Raw genomic sequence first — 19,043 nt, 5'->3', positions numbered from 1 at the left:
AAGGTGCAAATTATTGAGAAATTTATTAAAAAAGCGAGAGAGAATATAAAATATTAAACAATTATTTTCATTAATAATAAAATTATGATTTTTTCTTTAAAATTAAAGTTTCATTATTATAAAAAATTATATTATCTCTTAAAATTTTTAAAATTTTAATTTAATATATTTTCTAAAATATCATATAATACGGCTTCCATCAGCTTCAAAACTTGCACAAACTTATTAATTTCTAATGATACTGACAGTTTCCGTCTCATCAGTAGAACAAAGCCAACCAGGCAAAGATTATAGAAGACGAAGAATAGTCGAAGGCGCACAATCAGAGGAGAGTGGATAGCACGCGACACCGTGGAGAGTTGATAAGTTATCCTCGTTTAATGTTTTTTTTTAAATCAAAATCCTCGATTACTGATTGACTCTGACAATCAAAGAAAGAAAGACGGTGCAAATGGTAAGACAACTCAAAATTTCCTCTCTTTTTAATCCCTCTCCCCTTCTCTCCCTTCTATCAGTATTTCTATCTACAGCCTCTCTCTGCGTGTTTCTGTGGCTATTGCTTTTTTCCTCTTCATATCTTTCCAGGCCACGAAGAGGCTGAATCTCTTGCAAAACCTCTTGCCTCTTTTAGATATTTCTATACACTATAACTCGCATCATACCAGCTACAGATAGTGAAACGCAGCAACCCCTTTCATTATAGGACAGAATGGCTCAAAGTCGGTTCTTGTATTCTGAAGCTTTAGCATGAACAGGCGTCTGAAATTTCTGGGAATCCTTCCGGTGGAGGTGCATATTGGTTCTGGATTTTGCATGGCTTTGTGTTTGTATTTTTATTGCTGTTTCCTTTTATCTTTTGCTCATTAAGTTGGTTTTTGTTATTTTAACGTTTGATGCACGTTTGTCTTTTATCATATAGATATATTTTTGTCCGGCGCTAATTAATGAACTTGTTTTCCATTTCCAAATTAGTTTGCTCGCCTTTCAGGAAGATAGCTATCAGTTCATTTGACTTGGTCCGAATTATTTTAGAGATTTTTTTTTATAAAACTACTTTCTTCATTTTTTTTCCTTATATACTTGTCTTCTTCGGTTCATATCACAAATCGGCGATCTAGCCTCTGCAACATTTCCTTTTATGAACTTTTTTTTAAAGGGATGTCTCAGTTTTTAATAATTTATTATAGATTGTTTATATGTTACTTGCAGACTGCTGCATACCGAATAATATTTCTGCTCTTGAAAAGTGAGCATTGCTTCGAGCTTTGTGATTGTTGAAGATTTGAGAAATAATATTTTTATCAAATCACTTGAACTACCATTGTTTTCTCGCTTTCTTCCTCTTCCTCTTCCTTTTCTGCTCCTGAATTTGCTCCACGGATGCACGTGATTACCCAGTTTTTTTTCTCTCTCTCTCGTCAATGGATCCAATTTGGCTTCATAATTTTCTATTCTAGCATAATGTTTTTTCATTATTTTGGATTTTTTTTAGGCAACTCAAATCTCGAGTTGGATTATATTGATATATAAATAATGATATTGTCGCCCCGATTTTTTATTATAATAATGGTTTTTGGTGGGCCAATTCATTTGTGTTGAAGTGTCAAGTCAATGATTAATCAATGATGTTATCCTTACTGTTTCTTCTTTCCTGTTAAAACTTTCCACGCAGCGAGCAAGGAGATTGATTGGAGCACAAGAGTATTGATTTTTCTCGTCAAGTTTAATCATGTCTTCTCCGCCATGGATTACCTCCCTCTCTTGCTCAAGCTCTGTCGTCCAATCTTCTGGGGACACATCCCTTCCATTGATATTTCAATGGTTAAGGTTCATATTCCTCTCTCCTTGTCCTCAGAGAGCTCTGCTATCTTCTGTTGATCTTTTGTTCCTGCTTATTCTCCTCGTGTTTGCGGTTCAGAAGCTCTTTTCTAGATTCACCTCCAATGCTCACTCCACCTCTGACATCCACAAGCCCCTCATTGGAAACAACAGAGTTCACGCTACAACTACCATCTGGTTTAAGCTCTGTTTGATTACGACAATTCTCTTGGCTTTTGGTTACACTGTTATCTGCATTCTAGCATTCAGTGGAAGCAAACAATTACCCTGGAAGCTAGTTGATGGGTTCTTTTGGTTAGTCCATGCAATAACTCATGCAGTGATTGCAATATTGATCATCCATGAGAAGAGATTTCAAGCTGTTACCCACCCACGTACTCTTCGAAGTTATTGGGTTGCAAATTTTATCATCGTTACTTTGTTTATGTCATCCGGGATTATTCGTTTGGTTGCTCAAGAGACCAGCCTGATAGTGGATGATATAGTTTCTATAGTTTCCTTTCCTTTATGTCTTATTCTTCTTTCTGTGGCCATTGGAGGATCAACTGGGGTTACAGTAAACGGAGAATCTGAACGAGTGAAAGACGACGATGAAACCACATTATATGAACCTCTTTTGGGTAAATCCAACGTGAGTGCCTTCGCTTCAGCTTCTCATATATCTAAGGCATTTTGGCTTTGGATGAATCCCTTGCTGAGTAAAGGCTACAAATCTACTCTCAAGTTAGATGACGTTCCAACTCTTTCACCACAGCATAGAGCAGAGAAAATGTCTCAGCTTTTTGCTTCCAATTGGCCTAAACCTCAAGAAAAATGTAAGCACCCTGTTAGAACAACATTGTTGAGATGCTTTTGGAAGGAAATCGCTTTCACTGCCTTCCTTGCAATTGTGCGGCTGTGTGTCATGTATGTTGGGCCTATTCTCATACAAAGTTTTGTCGATTTTACTTCCGGAAAAAGAAGTTCCCCCTATGAAGGATACTACCTTGTCCTTACTCTCCTTGCTGCGAAATTTGTTGAGGTTTTAAGTGTTCACCAATTTAACTTCAACTCTCAGAAACTGGGAATGCTTATAAGGTCTACTCTCATCACTTCTTTATACAAGAAGGGCCTGCGATTGTCCTGTTCTGCTCGTCAGGCTCATGGGGTTGGACAAATTGTGAATTATATGGCTGTTGATGCCCAACAACTCTCTGATATGATGTTACAGCTACACTCTATATGGCTGATGCCATTGCAAGTCGGTGTTGCTTTAGTGCTTTTGTACAATGCTCTTGGGGTTTCTGTGATAGCTGCGTTGGTTGGAATTATTGGCGTTGTTATTTTCATCGTGTTTGGAACTCGAAGAAACAATAGATTCCAGTTCAATTTGATGACAAATCGTGATTCAAGAATGAAAGCAACTAATGAGATGCTTAATTACATGCGTGTTATCAAGTTCCAGGCATGGGAAGAACACTTCAATAAACGAATCCAGAATTTCAGGGAATCAGAATACGGATGGCTTTCCAAGTTTATGTACTCAATTTCTGGCAATATTATTATGATGTGGTGCACTCCGTTGCTGATATCAACAGTCACATTTGGTGTTGCTCTTCTGTTGGGAGTGCCACTTGATGCTGGGACAGTATTCACAACAACATCTATCTTTAAAATCTTGCAGGAGCCTATCAGGACCTTCCCACAATCTATGATTTCACTTTCTCAGGCGATGATATCTCTCGGGAGGTTAGATAAATACATGCTAAGTAAGGAATTGGCGGAGCAGTCGGTGGAAAGAATGGAGGGTTGTGGTGGTAGAATTGCGGTGGAGGTTAAAGATGGTGCTTTTAGTTGGGATGATGAAAGTGAAGATCAAGTTTTGAAAAATATAAATTTGGAAATCAAGAAAGGGGAACTTACTTCTATTGTTGGGACTGTTGGATCTGGGAAGTCCTCTCTCCTCGCCTCAATTCTTGGTGAGATGCACAAAATACAAGGACAGGTATGGAGTGAAAATTGAAAATTTCTTATTCTTAAAGTTGTTCTTGTTTGGTTTTCTTTAGTGTTTCTGTAATGATGCATTCTGTTCCTTAACAGGTCAGGGTTTGTGGAACAACAGCCTATGTTGCTCAAACCTCATGGATTCAAAATGGAACCATTCAAGCCAACATATTGTTTGGTTTGCCAATGGACAAGGAAAAATACAATGAAGTCATAAGGGTTTGTTGCTTGGAGAAAGATTTGGAAATGATGGATTATGGGGATCAGACTGAAATTGGAGAGCGTGGCATCAATCTCAGTGGTGGGCAGAAACAGCGGATACAACTTGCCAGGGCTGTTTATCAGGATTGTGATATCTATCTTCTTGACGATGTTTTTAGTGCTGTTGATGCACATACTGGATCGGATATATTCAGGGTAAGAGTTTCATTTGCCTGCATTCTTGTTTAATTTATTTCCATTCCATATAGATTGTACTTGGGAAGCAAACGGGCAACTAATTTCGTATCCATTCTGTTTGCAGGAATGTGTGAGAGGAGCACTGAAAGGCAAGACTATCTTGCTCGTAACACACCAAGTTGACTTCTTGCATAATGTGGATCTTATCATGGTAAGAACCTAAGTATTTGCTTCTTTGTCTTTACACACACGTAGAGATATTCTGTGGATTTGTGATTTCTGAAAGGAGGCGTTTCTCAATACTAGGTCATGCGCGACGGAATGATAGTACAGTCAGGAAAGTACAATGATCTAATGGAGTCTGGCATGGATTTTGGAGCACTTGTGGCTGCCCATGAAACTGCAATGGAACTTGTAGAAGAAGCTGGAGCCACAATGCCTGGTGAAAACTCTCCCAAGCCACCAAAGCCTCCTCACGCCCCATCCAATGTTGAGGAAGCCAATGGTGAAAACAAAAATCAAGATCAACCTAGAGTCAAGGGCTCTTCAAAGCTCATTGAAGAAGAAGAAAGAGAAACTGGTAAAGTGGGCCTACATGTGTATAAACAATACTGCACTGCAGCTTTTGGATGGTGGGGTGTTACAGCAGCATTCTTATTGTCAATATTATGGCAAGCATCTATAATGGCTGGTGATTATTGGTTGGCATATGAAACTTCAGAAGAACGGTCGAGAGTTTTCGACCCTTCTGCATTCATTTCTGTGTATGCGATTATTGCAGCTATTTCACTGGTGCTGTTAACAATGAGAGCATTTTTCATTACAATAATGGGGCTTAAGACAGCTCAAATTTTCTTTTGGGGTATTCTTAACAGCATCTTGCATGCACCCATGTCATTCTTTGATACCACTCCTTCAGGAAGAATATTAAGCCGGGTAAGAACAAAAAGACTCAATTATGATACTTCATGTTTTGCTTGGGACATGTTTCATTTTACATCTATGATGCTCAGGACTGATGATAAATTTTTGTTTCTTTCTTTTTCTTCTGTTATTTTCAGGCATCAACTGACCAAGCAAATGTGGATCTTTTCATTCCCTTCGTTTTAGGCCTTACAGTTGCCATGTACATCACACTGCTCAGCATTATCATTATTACATGTCAATATGCCTGGCCGACAGTTTTCTTGTTAATTCCACTTGGTTGGCTGAACATCTGGTATCGGGTACGAGGTTTTATTCCACCTTTTTAATGTGCAATTTCACATTAAAAAAGCAGAGCGAGTTGTTGGAAAAACATGCTTTGATCCCATTTACAACAAACACAATAGTGTACCTAATCTTGATTTTTCTCTTTTTTTTTTTCCTGGATTGTAGGGATATTTTCTTTCAACATCTCGAGAATTAACTCGCCTTGACTCGATCACCAAAGCTCCTATTATCCATCACTTCTCTGAAAGTATCTCTGGAGTTATGACAATTCGCTCTTTCAATAAGCAGGAGAAATTCTGTCAGGAAAATGTTAACCGAGTTAACGAGAACTTGCGAATGGATTTTCATAATAATGGATCAAATGAATGGTTAGGTTTTCGTTTGGAACTGATTGGAAGCTTTATCCTCTGCATATCTGCTATGTTCTTGATTTTGTTACCTAGCAGTATTATAAGGCCAGGTAATTGAATACTAACATTCATCTTCATATACATCATCTGTCATAGATTTGTTGCTCCAAGTACATAATTTGTATTCACTTGATAATATGAAATGTCTGGACGGAGACCAAGTCCAAGTCCAAGTCCAAGTCATTTGGAATATCCTCCATAAATGAATCCATAGGCAACAAGTCCTATGTGCTGATATATAATTTTGAAGGGTCAAATATCAGTAATGTTTATATTCTGGTTGATGAATGCTTTTTTTTTTTTTTGGATTCTTTGATTATCACTCTCTCATGCAGTTATATTATGGCTATATGGGGATTCTTAGATTGGTCAATTTAATACTTGTATGGAGTATTTGGACATTATTTCATGCCCATTGTTGTGCTTTCAGAGAAGATGATAATTTCTTAAGATCAATAGCTGTTACATGTTTCAATTGCAGAAAACTAACCTTATTCTGCATAATGTAGAGAATGTTGGTTTATCTCTCTCCTACGGATTGTCCCTTAATGGCGTGCTGTTTTGGGCCATATATATGAGTTGCTTTGTGGAAAATAGAATGGTTTCCGTCGAGAGAATTAAGCAATTCACAAATATTCCATCCGAAGCAGCATGGAAGATAACAGACCGGGTTCCTCCTCCAAGCTGGCCTGCCCATGGCAATGTTGATCTCAAAGACTTGCAGGTAAAGGCCTTAGTCTATGGGTGGAATTTCATCTAAATTTATTATATAGTGCAAATGAGAATGCGCTCGTTAGGTCCAAAAACAAAACATTGTCCATTCATCTAAAAAGCAAATGAATAATAATTACCAATGCATCTTCATTTTTCTTTTAACCAACTGAAATGCACTGAAATTTTTGGCTAACAGGTTAAATATCGTCCAAATACTCCTCTGGTTCTTAAGGGTATTACTCTCAGCATCTATGGAGGAGAGAAGATTGGTGTTGTTGGACGTACAGGCAGTGGCAAATCTACTTTGATCCAAGTTTTCTTTAGGCTGGTGGAACCAACAGGAGGGAAAATAATCATTGATGGCATAGACATTTGCAGGTTAGGACTCCACGATCTTAGGTCTCGCTTTGGGATAATTCCTCAAGAACCTGTCCTTTTTGAAGGAACAGTGAGGAGCAACATTGATCCCATTGGACAACATACAGATGAGGAGATATGGAAGGCAAGCATAACTGCATAACATTCCTCTTTGAATAATCAGTTTTGTTTTCTATTATAGTTTGCATTAGCTGAAAATTTGTCCATTTTGCAGAGTCTTGAACGATGCCAACTGAAGGATATTGTGGCTGCAAAACTTGAGAAACTTGATGCTCCTGGTAAATGACATTTATATGCGAAATTCATAGTTTGCTCTTCTAATTTTCTGCCTTGAGTTGAACGTTTCTGGCAAGTGAAAGTTTGCTGAAATCTTTTAAACTTGATAGTGGTTGACAATGGCGACAACTGGAGTGTGGGTCAAAGGCAGCTTCTGTGTCTTGGGAGAGTAATGCTAAAGCGCAGTAGGCTGCTGTTTATGGATGAGGCAACTGCTTCAGTTGATTCAAAAACTGATGGTGTAATTCAGAAGATTATCCGAGAGGACTTCGCAGCTTGCACAATTATCAGCATTGCTCACAGAATACCCACAGTCATGGACTGCGACAGGGTTTTAGTTATAGATGCAGGTGTGCAGAAAATCCTCCTGCCTCTTAATATTGCTTTGCTTGCCACATGAAATTCTTGCTGATTCCTCCTTTTTTTTTTTTTTTTTTTTGCTTCATTCAGGACGGGCAAAAGAATTTGATAAACCATCTCGTTTACTTGAGAGGCCATCACTCTTTGGAGCTCTGGTTCAGGAGTATGCCAACCGTTCAGCTGGATTATGATAAACCAGGATTTTTCATTTTTCCCCTTCTGCTAATCATGTGAAGACCACAACTTGATTTGTAGAAGGCATCGTTCAACTCAGAATGGAAAAAGGGATCCTTGCATTTACCCAAAAAGGAGAGGAGCCTATTTTTATAAAATGTACCAGAAAATTGTATCTAAATTTCCAGTCTCCTAGATAATTGATAGTAATCTAATGAACAAATTAAACATAGAAAACATGATTAGTGTTATTGACAGTAAATGTAAGGGAAACATGTTCCGGTTTATCATCTTTTATATGAACCTTAATTATCTAGTATGGGAATGTATATGCTCTTTATATGGGCTGATATTATAGACACTCCTCCACTTGAATTAATGTTTTGGAGTGAGTCCATCCAAATTAATACTTTTTATATAAACACAACACTCCTAACTTAAACGAGTTAGGACGGACTCAAATTTAACGCGTTGAGCAATTCCATCAATTTAATATTTATACTTACTAGAATTAAAATATTCTTAACAAGTTAAATTTATTATAACCATTTTAAATTAATTATAATTTAAATTAAGTTTTATAAAAATATAACTTTTATTTATTTAATTGTCATTTTGATCGATAAAAAAAATTAACTCTCTTATGCTTTTAAGGACGAGTATAATTAAAAATTAAAATTTCAAAGAAACAGTGGTCTTGCCTATCTCTTTTGACCTGTCAATGCTAGAGATCCTTCCATTTCAAAAAATGCTAGAGATCCTTTTAATTTTGAGGATTAAGTTTAAACACCATTTTTTAGTGAAATTTTTATTAGCATAAATACAATAAAAATTATTTATTTTATTATCCATACACAGCATAGGTAATCCCATACAAAATATACATAGTTCAAACATCCCAATCCTTTGATATATATTAGCATCTTAATGAAGTTTAATATTTCAGGAAATTATTTCTTCACAAAAAAACAAAGATGTAAATTATTTTCTAATTTAATTTACGTCCACTTTATATATCAAACCCAAATTTGGGGACCTCTCAACCTCTAAACGGTCCTTTGCTTCACCGTTTTGAAGTGAACAACTAAAGCGCACCGTTTAATATATCATTGAATCGCAGTCCACTAAAACCCTGCGGAAACCCTAGCAGTCCGACGAGTACCAACAAACAGACGCAGAGTTAGAGAGAGAGATGGGAAGGTCTAGAAGAAAATACAAGGCGTCAAGGCATAAGGTTAAGGTTAGCCTACCGAAGAAGAACCCACGCGTCTTCAAGCCAGCCTTCAATCTTCCTCCTAAACTTCGCTCTATCTCCAACGCCGATTACTCCAAATGGGACGACAAGGCCAGCGTCATACAGAACTACAAATCCTTCGGTGTTGTTTCCAACCCTAACTTTCTTGGAATTCGGTCTCGTACTTCTCACATCATTCAGAACGAATCACTCCAAGTCCCTGATCCCCCAAAGTCCGAGGGTGCCGCAGACGAATTCGAACCCTTTGATTCCGGCAGCGATCTTGAGGAAGATGGTCTGTATTGTGTCTCTCCTGTGTGTTTCTTCTTGTCTGAGCTATGAATTTGTTTTGATATTGCGATTAGAGGCCAGTTCATTCTTTTTTCTTTTATGCTTTTGGGGTTTGATCGTGTTAGGGTTTGTTTTCGTGCTGGATATTAATTTTATAGTCTAGTGCAGATATATTTTGGTGAAGATAAATGCATAAGCATAGAAAAACCAATTTTATGCCAAATTTTAGATTTTGCATCTTTTAGCAGAGTTAGCTGAATCTAATCTGTATACAATTTTCTCAGTCACATGTTAATCTGTTTCCAACCCTAACCTTACTGTGTTTAAATTTGGTTAACTCTATGGTACCTTACCAAGAATAGTACAATTCATCCGTACAGCTAATGTTTAATGCACTTGTAGTCGGGTATCATATATGCAAGCTTTTTGTTCATCTGGGTGACCATTTGAACCATAACTGTCTTACATTAGCTTATTTATTTGCCAGCATAGTATTTGCAACAAAAATTTCCTATGGAGTATTTTTTTAATGAACATTTTCCATTTAGCCTTCTAGGTCATTTTCATGGTAGTTATTAAATCCCTTCTTTTGTAACTTTTTTTTTGAATTTTAAGTGATTTGACTGTATCTTGTTCGTCATCTTCTCTGTTTACTGCCAACTGATTTTCTAAGTTTCTTGATATTTAGTTGTAATTGTATGATTGTGATTATTGTCATACATCATCCATGGTGTAACGTTTCTTGGAACTTGGTTCTTTAATGCATAGAGATTTTATCAATTTTCTGATGCGGTACTAGTGTTTTACTTGATGAGTTCCTTATTTTTTATGTTCACAAACAAGTGAAAACCACCATGTTAGTTTGCTATGGTGATGGTACAAGGTGATTTCTAATTCAATTTCTGTGTTATTTTGAGGGTCATACTGATGGTGGCTGTTGAAACTAAATTGCTTTATCAATATGCCATCAGTTGATAATCAAATACTATAATATTGGATTTCATTGTTTGTGCAGATTTGAAATCAGCCCTTGGGAAGAAGCGGCGGGATGGGAAAAGTGCTGCTCCACAACCACTGACGACCATTCAACGTGTTCATATTGGTCGGCTAATTGAGAAATATGGAGATAACTACCAGGTAAGTATAAGGTCGTCTTCTTCATCATTCTTCTTCTGTAATGTTTTGGGGTTTTTGGACTCACCTCAACTTTGTTGTTTCTCAGGTCATGTTCATGGATTCAAAATTAAATGTGATGCAGCATTCAATTGCAACTCTTGAGAAATTGTGCAAAAGATATCATTCATATAAAGATAAAAGCCCATTGATTTTGTCTTGATTGAAATTGAGGTTGTTTAGTCCACTGATGTTGTAGTAAGTATAATGTGAGATGCAGTACTTGTCCCAGGATTATTTCTGAGTTTTATGTCTTAGATCTTCATTTTTTTGCCTCATATTTGTAAGTGTATACAACCCTCTTATAACTTCTCTTTTCTTTTACTTTATTTTTTTGACAAATTTACAAGGTGAGCGGGGATTGGGGAGAGTTAAACCTGGGATCTCCATGCAGTAGTCTGAGCCTGCGAGTGCTCTTATAAGCCTAATAAAATCTTATAGTTTTAAAAACAACATAGATACCTTGATTCCTGTAAGGAAAAAAACCCAAACAATTGTAAGAGATCTGATAAAACTTGTGAGGATCTTGATTTATGTTGGACGTATTTGATGTGTGTATGGAATGAGACGAAACACTGCCAGATTTACCATATCTAGAAGTCCAGCATATCGCGAGTGAAGCGGATTTTCTCCTATTTCATTGTAGTTGGGGCAAAATTTGTGCTAGCAATTCAGCCATCGGGTATAATACCACTTAAACATTCTGTAAAGGATTAGTATCCATACAGCATTTGCAATTTGTTGAATGCCCCAGTTGACGTCCGCCTGATGTATTCGGCAGAAATTGGTCAAATGGATTTGTTCTGGCATTCAGTTGCAGGCCTTCTTGGTATCCCCGCAAACAGGAACAAGGTTTTGGATTCATAAGACTTTAGGGTGAAATGGACATTATCGGAGTTCTTTTCTTCTGTTTGGCGTAAAGTTCTGTCCTGCTTTAACAATGTGCTTCAAGAAAATGGGTAGATGAACCTATTTCAATTGATGGACAAGCTTTGTAGTTTGTACTTTGTATTCTATGAAAATGTCCTTAAATATTTAAATCATAATTAGTTACTCTATTTCTGTAAAAATTTCTAAGAATATAGTTAGGTAAAAGTAATGATAATATTTAATCAAATAAAATTATTGAAATATGATGAATATTTTTAGTGTTATTTTACTTTCTTTTATTTATAAATGTAAAACTTTTCATACTTAAGTAATAATTTCAAAATAAATATTAATTTCATAATTTAATATCATTTTATTAAAGTTTGGCTGTTATAATTTGAGTTTTGGAAGTTAAACTTTCATATATAAGGCTGGTTTGAAAATATTTTCTAACAAAAATAACTTATTTTTTATTATATAATTTTAATTAAAAAAATAAAATTTATTAATAAATTTATATACGAAAATTTCAATAAAACTTTTAAAATGTAAAAAATGTAGCGAATCATTTTTCGATTTAATTTTTTTTAATCAGAAAATATTTTTCGTTTATTATTTTTTTATAAGTTTTAAACACTAAAAAATATGAAAAAAATACTTTATTAAAAAATATTTTTGTGAAACAAATAAAATATAAAATATAAAATATATTTTTACGGACTTAAAAAAAAATTGTTGTACCACCCTAAACTTTAAAAATAATTCATATTTAAACTATTTGAAAATGTAATTAAAAAGAACTTGTTATCTTGACAAAGATAAAATGAAATTTCAAATTGCTATTTAAATTTACAATTACTAATAAACAACCTAACAATAATCATATATAATTAAAAGTTTTGTAAATTGAAACTAGTCTCATATATTTTACATCCAAAAAATCTCATACTTGGATTCAAATTGTTCAAAAATATTTCAAAAGATTCAAGTCATCTGCTGAATGAGACTGAAATCATATTGATTTACAAGAAGTTTTCCAATTGCAGAATGTCATAAGTTTTTTTTTTTTTTTTTTTTTTTTTTTTTTTTAAGGTAAAGTTATGGAGTACAAATTATATAAAGGGCGGTTAGCCCACACAGTAAAATTGCAATTGATGTGGTGAGAATAATTTATGAATTTGCTATCAATTTCCTTCTTCCTTCTTCCTTTTTTGTGTGGCTTTATAATCCTTTAACTTTCTTCATCAAATCTCCTTTTTATCCTGCCCTTTTCCTGAGCTAACGATCAAAACGACATTATTTTAGGGTTTAGTAGCCTTTTCCCTTCCTTTGAACATGCAGGCAAACCCTAGTATATAATATTATAGGGTGAATTATATGTGTTATTACAATAGTTTAGTTTGGCACTGCCAAGTCTTTTTCCCATCGACACCATCTAGTTATTTACAGCAGAATAACACATTTCCAAATCATCAACACACAAATATACAAATTTTAGCTAAATCAAGCAAAGAGCACATCTACGCATACACTAATTCTATCCAAGCCCAAAAGGGAGAGGGAGAAGGAAACGAGTGTAACTGTCATCATGAGAAGTTATGGAGAAAGCTATGGGGTCTGAAAATCTAGTCATCAACATCATCTATTCTAGACTACACGCCCATGAATGCCCGACACTGGTATTCCCAGTGCTGCTTTGTCTGTCGAATCCTCTCCACCCTTTCTGACTGCAGCCGCTCCTCCCAATACTCACTGCAACTGTTCAAACATTTGTTTTAGGAAAGTCAAACTACTAGCAGTCTCTTTAAGATTATATATATATATAAAGAAACAAAATCATACCTTTGACTTAATAAAATATTAAGCTCTTCCAAGTGTACAGCGCCTTCATAAACTCCAGCCTGTGATCAAAAGGGATAAATGAATTACTTACAAGTAAAAGAATGGTTTTCTAAAGATCCATCTGAAGAAGTAGGGTTGTTCATAGGGAATCCAAAATCATTCCTGATGGCCTGGATATCAACACATACTATTAAGTAAAATAAAAGACACCCAGTAGAGAATAAACAGATCAAATTTCAGGGAATAGGGGGTTGGATTGAAGAAATGCTAGGACTTAAATCAGGTCCAGGATCCAGAGCTTGTCTTGAATATCAATTTCCTACCTCTAAATCTCAATTTATGAAGCGTAATCTTAATCTGTAACCTACCTCCCGGCATAGTGGGCATTTCTCTTTAGGCTCTGCAGCTTTTAGGCCATCAACTATACTCACTGAAGCAGCAGAGCAAGCACAGATATAGCAGAATATATGGCCACATGTGAGAGAAACTGGATCAAATACTGTATCCTGTCATCAAAAGAAATTCACATGAAATCAATTATTTAACATATCTTTCAAAGCACCATAACAACAAAGCGAGCGTGTATATGTTCTACTACTGAAAATTTTTCTTCTATTCCACTAAAGAAGAGAGCTGGTGCTGGACCTTGTGTGTCTAGATGCAAATTGGCTTTTGTTCTTATTACCATAGACTGATAAAAATCATGCTACAAGAAAGAACAATCTGAAATACATCAGGTAGATATTCAGTGGCAGAATAGGAGCGCTGACGAATACCGTATGTAGATCCTTTTAAGCAAAACTCAATAAATTCTTCCAGTTTTCACAATGGATTGAATCCAATTCTACCATTTCTTTCATATGCTTCAACGGCATCTTGGCAGCATAGTACATTTTTTTATATACAATTGATAAATACATATACATTCAAAATGCATATTTTAGCAAAATGAAGCGTAGGAGCTTACCAAGCATATTGAACAAGTCAAATCAATATCAAGCTTGACGGAATCAAAGAGCTCACAAGAAAGTGATGGTTTGTCACCGTCATCAAATGTCAATGAGCACCCCTCAAACAAGGCAGGGACATCCTTCTTTGACTTTATCTTTGTTTTCCGTAAATTGATATGGAAAGCCATAAGCTCACAGAGCCATGGAGACTGAAGAATCTCAATGTGCATACTTTGCGCTTGTGACCTGAAGGCCTGTCCTTGGTTGGAGTAATGAATCTGTAACCGAGCAGAAGAATAAATATTGAGCTCTATAATCCAATTATCCTAGTTCAACAATGAAAATCATTGTATTGCAAAAATGATCACACCTTATCATATTTCTTTAGGATTTTTCGCACCGCAGTGGCATTTATAAGTGCATAGGTAACTAGATCCTTGCCTTCTTGCATCAAGGCAACATGATTTCCTTGCAACTTGCCTTTGAACCATATAAAGTACTTTCGAAAGCCTGAAGCTAGGTGCAGCTCAAGCAATTTCTGTGCTCGCTCATTAAAGCAACCAACTACTGCAGACATTTCCTTGAGAAGGGAAGGGAAGAAGGTACCATCGCACACTACATGTAAATGTCAATCAGAAGAGGAGCAAAAACAATAAAAACATTAACACATTGTGTTTATATATGAGATACGTTTGATGATATTAGAAATATCTCATTTGGGATGGTGTTTGATCGCCTAATTTTTTGCTAAAGCACTGTAACATCCAAAATCTACTTCCAAAGAAGCGTAAAGATTAAAAAAAAAACTGAAAACGAATACTAAATTTTTCCTTCATTGATGGCAATTAGTTATCAATCAAAGGTGAAAAACAATAACTAGCATTTTCTTATTTACTTTCTGACCATGGTTCCATAGTCTTCCAGGATTAAGCTTCTGCTTCTGCTCCTGCTTCTACTTAAATCTAAAACAAAAAGAAATATCATCGTTGAGAAAGCAATTCTATAGTGTTGGGGTTCATGAGTTCTTTAAACTTCGTTACACAAATCATTCAACCAAGGGATTAATTATATATATTGTCTGGATTCACCTTAGACCCAATCTCCAAATTTCCAGCAAGAAATCCTTCAATCAAGGAAAATAATCTAATTGTAACAGGAACAAAGCTCTGGGATAAAGATCAGAAGTTTCAAGCACGCTAACGCATAAAATCCAAGATAAAGGAACAAGACGATAAGCAAGAAAAAATAAAATAAATCCCAACATAGAAACCGAGATCACAGAGGTCAATCAAATGACAAAAATGCACCGAGTACCTGGACAATGATGAGGACAGTGGTGGGCAGCCGACGGAGACCTATCAAGTTCTTGATGGGATTCAAAATCCGTCCTGCATTTCTTCAAAATCTTTTTAAGCTTCTTTAAACCAACCCCAGGAAGTTCTTTCTGTTGGCCTTGCATGTATTCCTGGTATTTCTTGCAAAACTTCATGTTTTCTCATCAAACCCAGCAGACCCTTCTGCTTAAATTCTCATAAAATCTAATAAATTAATCAAGAAATGAACCATAAAGAATATGATTCCTCGGTTTTATCCGATGGAGACGACTCTCTCTCTCTCCCTCCCTCTAATCTCTGTCTAATCTCTCTCTGCGTGATTGGGTTGCAGTGGGGACGCAAAAGAGGGACGTATATTATATAGGATTCTCAGATATCAGAGGGTGACAATTGGCAAAACTGGCAATTGCGTACTGGCTACAGAAACAGTCAAAATTCTCGTAATTTTCTGCTTAAATCCGATAGCCACCTTTTTCCTTTCTTTAGTGGGTACAGTAAATGCTTTACTTTTGATTTATTGTTAAGTAATCACCACAATTTTCAGCACTCTTAGGGGCTGTGAGTAAGGTTATTGACGTGGACGTTATTTTCATCCTTGGTTTTCCAGGAAAATGTTGTCACCATCATAACACATAAAGGCTAACAGCTACGGCTGAGCAAGGGCCACTTTGATCTGGCCTCAAGATACTTTACTTACCAAGTAAGTTAGCCTGAAATTTAGAGTTTGATTGGCATTTTTTAGAGATAAAAAAACACATTTTTAAACATATTGATTATAAATATTAAAAATAATTATTTAAAAATAATATAATAACTATTTTGAAGGAATTTGGGTTCAAATCATCCATTAAATCCATAATTTTGATTTAAAAAAAATTAAAAAAAGAGAAAATAAGCCAACAATTCACATGTAACTGGATAAATACAAAAGCTCCCTTGTTGAAAATGGTTAACTAATGGCAAAAGCAAAAACAAACATTTAGAAAGGAAGAAGAAATTGCAAAGCGGCGATAAGATCCTGGCTTTAGAATTGGCCTTTTCTCTTTGGATTTTATATTTAGACTGTAAATCGATGATTTTAAAATAAAATAAAAAACAAACAAACAAATAATGGTGGATATTTTAAGGTATATATTTGATTTTTTCAAATTTTTTTTGGAAAAGTTTCCTCTCGAATTGAAGTATTCATGTGATGCAGTTGTAAGCCTCCATCCATCCTTTCCAAAAATAATGCAATGGCTTCACGGTTTAAAGCAAGAAATTATTAATGTTCATCATTATTAGGTTAACTCAAATTTATCCAAAAATCAAAAGTGCATCACTCCATGGAGCGGTGATGTGATCGTTATTATTACCAATCAACAACCTATACATCAACAGTTTCTAAGTTCAATTTTTTTTATATAAAATTTAAAATTTTAATTCAATTAATTATTTCTTTTATTAATCTCATATGTAAAATAAATAAAAATTAATTATTTAAAATAATTATTATTATTAAAAAATTTAAATTTGACATGATTTTAATTAGTGAAAAAGACCCTTACTTATCGGAAATTTCTGGAATTCAATCGTGAATTTAATTGTACCAGATCATAGCCAAGTCCAATTTGAAGAGAATAAAACCCTCTAAAGAATGGCCAGCAAATCTTGACGCCATTCCATTGTGAACGCAGCTCCTAAAGTGCGGTATCTGAAACGTGTAGGCGTAGCATTTCATGTTCATTTTGAATTTGAAGAAAAAGCACAGCCTCCAAAATCCCAAGCAGATATATATGCTGCTTTTTCCTCATCTTAATTTCGGATTGCCTTCGTCGCAATTGGTCAGGTTAATAAATTAGTAAAAATTCTTGCTCAATTAGATACATACATAAATTTCATCTGAAATTTGATAGTGCTTGTATGCAAGATAATGTTTTAATTTTAAATTAATCAGGTATATAAATTAATAATACAAGTATTTTTTATTGATATAAATTAAAGGTAAATTATATTTTATTTATTAAATTTTAATATAATTAATAAATTAATATTTATATTTTTAAAATTAAACACTTAAATATTTATATAATTAATCTGTACAAATTAAAAATTTCTTCATTTATTTTTATTATTAAAAAGTATAAAAATATTTTTATTATATTTTTTAAATAAATATACTACATTTAAATTCTTAAATTTTAATATAATTCATAAATCGATTCCTATATTTTTAAAATTATACACTTAAATCCTTTTATAATCAATTCGTTTTCATCTATTATAATTTAAATATTTTAATTTTTCATTTTTTATTTTAAATAACACTTAATTTCTCATTAATTTTTATCTATCATATCTCAATAACTGAATTTTAACACTTTTTATTTCTCAATTTTCATTTATTAAAATATTTCAATACTTATAACTTCAAAATTTTCATAAAATACTTACAACTTTAATTATTTTTAAATGGTACCAAGTAATCTTTAAGTAGGTCGTAAACTTTTATAAAAAATATTTTAAAAAAAATTATACTTTTATAAAAAATTTAACCATCTATTAATTATGAACTAGTATCCATAATAGAGGAAAAAACTGTAATTTTAGGCAAATTAAATACAAAAGGATTTAAGGATTTAGATTTAAAAATATAAGAACTAATCTATCAATTATACTAAAACTTATGAACCAAAGTATAGTTTCCATAATATAAAACTCTTCACCTATATTGAAAAAAATTTAAGTATTTATGAGGATATTTGAGATATTTGAAATGTTTATTTTTCTTTTGACCGGTTGATTAACGGAATTATAGATAGAAGAAGATCCAATTTGGATGGATTAATTATATAAAGATTTAAGTATTTAAATTTAGAAATACACGAACTGATCTATTAATTACATTAAAATTCAGCGATTAAAATATAATTTATTCTTAAATTAATGATGCTTTTTCCTTTTTTTTTTTATTTGCATGGTAATGTATTGCATGATTACAACCGCTGTAAGATTTACAAAACTGAGGCTAGCTCTGGAGGGTTAGCCACAAGCCAACCAGACGGCAAAACATTTCTTAAACAAAGTTTGGCCACTACATCAACAACTCTATTGCCTTTCTGATGTATAAGTTTAAAAGACAGATCACCTAACTGAGAGCGCAAAGATCAAATAATTGCAACAATAGCCACAATGTCAGAAGGTGGTGACAAAGCCACATTAATTAATGCTGCATACAAGATCTCTGAGACAATAGTATAAATAATTGATCGAGAATATCAAGCTAAACCTAATCGAAGAGTTTTAAGGACTACATGAGCATTCGCAGCTAATGAAGAATAACTCCAAACATGTTTAGTTATTCCATTTACTAAAATACCATTACTATTGCAAACTACTACAGAAATAGCAGCCGGAGAAAACTGACTTTTGAAGACAGCATCAATGTTATATTTCAAAGCCTCATAAGGAGGAGGTAATCGAATCTCATTTCGAAATTGATACAGGGAGCTGTGCGATGAAAAAATAGTAAAAACTCCATATTGTTAAAGCTCCACAATACTAAGAGTAATGCGAGATGGAGTAGTTAAAGGATTTGTAAGTATATATTAAAAAACTCCCTCAT

General features: G+C 34.2%; 3 protein-coding genes across 4 annotated transcripts; 2 read left to right on the top strand and 1 right to left on the bottom strand.

Moving 5' to 3' along the window:
• The first annotated feature begins 484 nt into the window (after positions 1-484).
• LOC110614319 (ABC transporter C family member 4) lies at positions 485-8,061 on the top strand. Of its 2 annotated transcripts, XM_021755831.2 has the most exons (12): positions 485-789; positions 1,673-3,823; positions 3,919-4,239; positions 4,346-4,432; positions 4,528-5,157; positions 5,283-5,447; positions 5,599-5,893; positions 6,353-6,567; positions 6,754-7,059; positions 7,150-7,213; positions 7,322-7,561; positions 7,662-8,061. In XM_021755831.2, exons 2-12 carry the CDS (start codon positions 1,730-1,732, stop codon positions 7,760-7,762), a joined length of 4,518 nt encoding a protein of 1,505 aa, XP_021611523.1. In that variant the 5' UTR covers positions 485-789; positions 1,673-1,729; the 3' UTR covers positions 7,763-8,061. The 2 variants fall into 2 exon arrangements, with proteins under 2 accessions (XP_021611523.1, XP_043812779.1); XM_043956844.1 differs by lacking the exon at positions 485-789 and having other exon boundaries at positions 830-3,823.
• An 812-nt stretch (positions 8,062-8,873) lies between these two features.
• Positions 8,874-10,767, top strand: LOC110614688 (nucleolar protein 16). Its single transcript, XM_021756306.2, has 3 exons — positions 8,874-9,274; positions 10,286-10,407; positions 10,493-10,767. The coding sequence occupies exons 1-3, from the start codon at positions 8,938-8,940 to the stop codon at positions 10,604-10,606; spliced, it is 573 nt and encodes a 190-aa protein (XP_021611998.1). The 5' UTR covers positions 8,874-8,937; the 3' UTR covers positions 10,607-10,767.
• A 1,940-nt stretch (positions 10,768-12,707) lies between these two features.
• Positions 12,708-15,856, bottom strand: LOC110615773 (probable E3 ubiquitin-protein ligase BAH1-like 1). Its single transcript, XM_021757866.2, has 6 exons — positions 15,420-15,856; positions 14,476-14,720; positions 14,123-14,383; positions 13,524-13,661; positions 13,156-13,214; positions 12,708-13,071 (listed from the first exon to the last, which is right to left on the bottom strand). The coding sequence occupies exons 1-6, from the start codon at positions 15,592-15,594 to the stop codon at positions 12,966-12,968; spliced, it is 984 nt and encodes a 327-aa protein (XP_021613558.1). The 5' UTR covers positions 15,595-15,856; the 3' UTR covers positions 12,708-12,965.
• Positions 15,857-19,043: the final 3,187 nt, after the last annotated feature.

Source organism: Manihot esculenta, chromosome 5, assembly GCF_001659605.2.
Source record: "Manihot esculenta cultivar AM560-2 chromosome 5, M.esculenta_v8, whole genome shotgun sequence".
Taxonomy (NCBI): Eukaryota; Viridiplantae; Streptophyta; class Magnoliopsida; order Malpighiales; family Euphorbiaceae; genus Manihot; species Manihot esculenta.
This window is presented reverse-complemented; position numbering and strand designations above follow the sequence as displayed.